At 49.1% G+C, this 5,264-nt stretch overlaps 1 protein-coding gene and 1 long non-coding RNA gene across 2 annotated transcripts; both read right to left on the reverse strand.

Moving 5' to 3' along the window:
• Positions 1-248: 248 nt before the first annotated feature.
• LOC114485427 (uncharacterized) lies at positions 249-3,350 on the reverse strand. Its single transcript, XR_003678869.1, has 3 exons — positions 3,243-3,350; positions 1,093-1,173; positions 249-516 (listed from the first exon to the last, which is right to left on the reverse strand). It is a non-coding gene; the product is annotated as an uncharacterized lncRNA (long non-coding RNA).
• Positions 3,351-3,797: 447 nt separating this feature from the next.
• LOC102991148 (proteasome subunit alpha type-6-like) lies at positions 3,798-4,746 on the reverse strand. The gene is given in 2 exon segments (XM_055083490.1): positions 3,798-4,183; positions 4,186-4,746. Coding segments are annotated over 2 exon segments (735 nt in total). The 5' UTR covers positions 4,694-4,746; the 3' UTR covers positions 3,798-3,956.
• Between the last annotated feature and the right edge of the window lie 518 nt (positions 4,747-5,264).

Consider the following 5,264-nt stretch of genomic DNA (forward strand, 5'->3'; position numbering starts at 1 on the left):
TTGGTGGTTGGCTGAAGGCTGAGGATGGGGAGATAGAGGAGTCAAGGGTACCTCACGGGCCACCAGCTGAAACAGGGATCATAGCACAGAAACATTCACGAACAACTGCCAAGCACCTATTAGATGGTAGCGCTATTCCAGGCACAGAGGCACAGAGACAAATAATTCATGTCCCTTGGACGTACTTCATGGTGTTTTAAAGACAAGCTTAATCTGTATACATAGACATCGAACCAAGTTTGGGGGAATCTCAGAACTTCTTTCTTTCACCAGAAAAATAATGCACCCTTTCCCCTCCACCACACTGAAACTCCCTCCCTATTTTATTTTGTTTTCTCCAGGAGGTGACACTCACACAACTGGGATGATTCCAGGTGGCCCCATTTGTCCCGGGGTAGGATCAGGGCAGCTCATTTGGGCCCACTGCCACGTGGCTGAGGTTGGGAGCGGGAAGCTTCCTTGAGAGTCGAGTCTTTCTCTAGCCATCTCTGCCTTTCAGCTGGAGTCTTCTTCCCCCTGGGATGGATTTCCCCATAAAATAAATGTCTTGTCTGAATTAATCTTATTTTTAAAAGGAGAAAGTCATCATATTGTAAAGACAGATCATAAAAAGACACATCAGTCTGTCAGGAAGACTGGTTAATATGAGTATTTGTTTAGCAGAGATAGTGCACCCGAGGCAGCCTTTCTGGACCAGCCCTGGGCCTGGAAGGGGCCTTTTATTTGAATACTTAGAGCATCTAGGGCTGGCAGCTTTGCATTCTGAATACGGGCACCGTAGCAGCCACACTCTGCAGAAGAGGCCGGGAGAGGCCCCCCCAGCTGGAGGGACGGTTCCCTCAGTCCCAGCCAGGCCCCAAACACTTCCATTCGAGAACTAATCAATATGAGGGATCTTTAGAAGACACCTCAGACCATCTCTCCATTTTGTTTCATTCTTTAAAAAATGACATAGGCCATCACATAAGTATGTAGATAAAAAACGAGTAATATATGAAGTGCATGGTATAAAAATTCTATGCTGTGAAACATTACATGGGTAACACATAAACACATGAAACAGAACAGAGAAAACCACAAAGGTGCTTTTACCTTCTCCACCGCTGACCACTGTGAACTGTTTGGTGTACATCCTTCTCAATGTCTTCCAATACATTTCCATCTATTTGTCTCCTGCATGATACACATACACTGTTTGGTTTTTGTTAGATGGAGTAGAAACATATCAAAACTTGGTACTTGAATTTTTTTTTTAATTAACATTCTACTTTGGGTTTCTTTTTAAAAATAAAGCTATAAAACTAATACATGTTTATCATAGAAACTTCAAAATCGATAGAGGGGTAGAAAATAAAAAGTAAGAAAGAACCCTAAAACCCAAAAAGGAAAATCTTTTCCTTCCTTTCTCTTCATTCCCACTCCCCAGAGCAAACAGATAAAATATATTTTTGTTATCTTTTTGGAAATGACTAAGCATGTACAGGCGTTTAAACACACACATCCTTCATCTGTTCATTGAGGAAGTGAGAGCTCGGAGGGGTCACAGGGCAGATCCAAGGTCACACAGCTGACTGGGGCAGAAGCAAATGCAGAGCCGGGCGCCCCAACTTCAGAGGGCAAAGGCCTTTCCACGGCACATCTCCAGGGAGTTTGCCCAGAGCCAGTCTCAGTTGGTGTGGCTAATCCTAACCTCCACCTTGTCTGCCAGGCGGTGACACTTCTCCATACCGCCCCCGGCCCCCCAACACTGCTGCCTCGCAGAGTATTAACGGACTGCACTCGTGCGGCTTGTCCGGGGCGGGGGCCTAGCGGTTTGTTTCACTAACACTGCTGTCTCTGCCAGAGCTGTCGTCACAGCAGAACAGCGTCGTGGAGCCTCCTGGCACAGCGATTCGTTCAGTAGGCTTGTGCCTGCGCTTTTGTTCCCCAGATTACAAGTGACAGTTACAGGCAGAAGACCCTTCCCGAGGTTGATTCCATTTAAGTAACTCCTTGCCCTGGTGGGAGCTGGTATCCGGTTAGGGCTCTTGCCCCTCCCTCTACAGGAGGCTATGGGGCCACAGGCCTGACCCCCAGGAGCTCACAGCTTGGTGGAGGAGGGCAGCACACACCCTGATACACCCACCGCTGATCTGCAGTTCGCCTGTGTTCCCTCTCTGTTCTGTGTGTGTGTGTGTGTGTGTGTGTCGACCTTGGCCATCTTGGGCCCAGATGTGCCTACAGTATTGCCAACATCTGGGTGGAAGGAGAAAAGTCAGCCAGCCATCGGGATGCATTTGTTTCTGGTTGACGGCAGGATGGCCCCCATCTGGGCATCTAGGAAACATCCAGACGGACAGCCCGAGTAATCTGTATACGCACATATTTGATCCTGCCACCTACGATAATGTGAGGTGGCAGAGCCTGGACCAACAAACTCCATCCCTCCAGGCAAGCCAGGCCTGTTCTGACCTTGCAGACAGAAAAGAGGGAAGCCCAGAACCCAGACACTGGGTACAGGGATGGGAGGTGTGTGTGTGTGTGTGTGTGTGTGTGTGTGTGTGTGTGTGTGTGTGTGTGTATGGGGGCAGGGGCTTGGGAGGCGAGGGTTGTGTGTGCATTTGTGTGTTGGGGTAAGGGGCTGGCGGCTAGAGAAACTCTGATCTAGCAGATGAAGTCTCTGGACTTCACGGTTCTGCTCGAGTCTGGGGCTGGAGGTGTTGCCTGGGGCCGGGAGCTTTGGGGGTGGGGCACGGTCTTCCTTGGCTCTTCCTGATTCACTACCATTCACCATTCAGCAACCAGTGTCCCTCCCAGCAAAACAAAACCTCCCGAGATCGCTGGTTCCGCAGTGCCCTCCAGTGGGCAAGCAGAATATGTCTGGAGAGAAAGCCTTCGCCACACGTGGTCACAAGTCACACGTGTGGATCCTTCAGGCATTTTAGAACCGAGGTTCAAGTTCCTCCACGTGCTTCCACGCCCTTTGGAAGATAAGGTTCTAAATGAACAGCTGGTTGTTTGTATAGAGGAGTGGGAGACCGGTAGAAGTCCGTAAAGAGAGAGCAATGGACTGAGGACTGGGGCACCAGTGTTTTAGGGCATTGTGGACAGAGACTGGGGGAAATGTAAAATAATGGTGACTCGTGTGTGTGTGTGTGTGTGTGTGTAGTCCTGTGCTAAACAGACTCTGCCCTGCCAACTCCCCCTGTGACTTTGCTATATCCTCTTTAGATACCCCAGCCCATCAGGACCTCTTAGCTTACCTCTCTCTATCCTCCATAGAGTGACAGTTGTTTTTTGTTCTTGTTCTTGTTTTTGTTTTTCCAAGCCTTCCCAAGTCTGATTACGGGGGGAAAACACAGACTCAACAGGAGGAAATGGGTTCCAAGAGTGTTGCCAGTTAAGCTGGTAACAACTTCTCTTGGTCTGAGTTTCTCCACGTGAGCTGGGCGCCTATCCCAGGCTTGTTGGAAATTAAACACGATCATGCACAAGTGTCCCAACACAAGGCCTCCCAGATATGCTGGCTCCCAGCCCCAGGAGAGTCTCCTTGAGCCTCGTTCTCCGTCTTCCTGCCCTCCATACGGCACGTCGTTTCCTCCTTCACCACAGAGCTGACAGCTGGGTCCCACTCTTCCTCTTGGATTCTTCCTCCTGCGCCTCCCACATCTTGAATATGACGTCCTGTGTCCCGTCTTTTCTCTGTCTCAGTCCTCACTCTGCATTGCACCCTCTGCCCCAAGATGCACTTCAACATCCTCATCCACCATCCCCTTTTCTCGCTGCTTCTTTTGTTTTTGTTTTTGTTTTTGTTTTCCAAAAGCACTGTTTTTATTTATACAGAGTCCTAACCACTTCAGTGGCAGGAGGAGTGGGAGAGGTTCCTTTTTCAATTCAGGGGCCCCCATAATGTTGGTCTGTTGTTACGAAACACACAGGCAAGTGGCGTCATGGATTCGGTAAACTAACTACAATGTTTAGTCTCTCTCTGCTAGAGCAACAAGGTGAGCATCAATCTCTGCTTCTGTAAGAATCCTGAATTTAGGATTTTCAACTGTAACTACTCCAACTTCTATTTCTGAAGGTTTGAAATCAATTGATAGAACAGTAGACAGGCATGTAATTGCAGTTTCCACTGTCTGTTCAAATGTCCAATCAAATTTCTTCTTTACTTTTTTTTCAAGGAAGCTGGTTGACTCGGTTTAACTCCTGCTGCAGTGGCTTTAAACCCACAGTAGTAACCTGCAGAATCACACTTGTACACCTGAGGGCCTTGTTCTTCATCTATACCGATTAAAATCATACAACAACCAAGAGGCCTCATTTCAGCATTCTGTGTGTAGACCTGAGAAATATCGGCAATTCTTTTACACAGCATGTCCACAGGAATCTCGTAACCGTACTTGTATTTCCAATTAGCTGCTTCATAGCGTGCCCTCTGTACCTGGGATCTGCTGTCAGCTGTCATTCCTGTCATCACGCAGCCTATGTTTTCGGTTATCTTGAATAAGTGAGTCACTGTGCTGGAATCCAATAATTTGTCAGGTACTTTCTTCTGTGTGACAATGACTGCGCAGTCTTTCCCTCGGACAGCTACTGATGTAAGGCCACCCTGGTTAATAGCCTTAAAAGCATATTCTACTTGGTAGAGCTGGCCCTCGGGGGAAAAAATGGTAATGTGGCGGTCAAAACCAGGGCTGGAGCCACGCGACATGGTGCACCACTACTCCAAGCACAATCCTGGGGCCCCGTAGCTCCCGCACCAGGTGTACAAGCCCCTCCGGCTCGCTGCTTCTTTTTGAAAAGAACTTCTCCCACCGACTTTGTTTCATTGTCATCCACAAGATGACTCCAGGGGCCCTCTCTGCTACTCCTCTGCACTCCCCTCACCGGCTGCAACCCAGCCGCCCTCCCCCTTTGATGCCCAGCCCTTTATAACGGGTGTCACCATCACGGTTGTCACCAGCTTCTTTACCTGTTCTGCGCCAAGTACTTCCAACCCACAGAAAAGAAAGGTACAATTTACAATCCCATTGAAAAGTGCCTGATTCCAACCCCCTGAAAGCAGCTTTGGGGAGGAGAGTTTAGGCTGTCACAGAAGAGATGGAACCCAGCAAGACCAGCTGCAAGGCAGAGGATGCCCAGGAACTGTGGGGTCACTGGGGGCTTGCAGTGTGGGGCAGAGAGAAAATGTCCAGCAGGGATCCGACAGGTGAGGCTAGCCCTCCTGCGCCTGCCTGCCACCTAGGACATCTCCTCCCCCAAGAGTCTCCTAGGGGAGCTTT

This window comes from Physeter macrocephalus, unplaced genomic scaffold, assembly GCF_002837175.3.
Source record: "Physeter macrocephalus isolate SW-GA unplaced genomic scaffold, ASM283717v5 random_1744, whole genome shotgun sequence".
In the NCBI taxonomy this organism is placed as follows: domain Eukaryota; kingdom Metazoa; phylum Chordata; class Mammalia; order Artiodactyla; family Physeteridae; genus Physeter; species Physeter macrocephalus.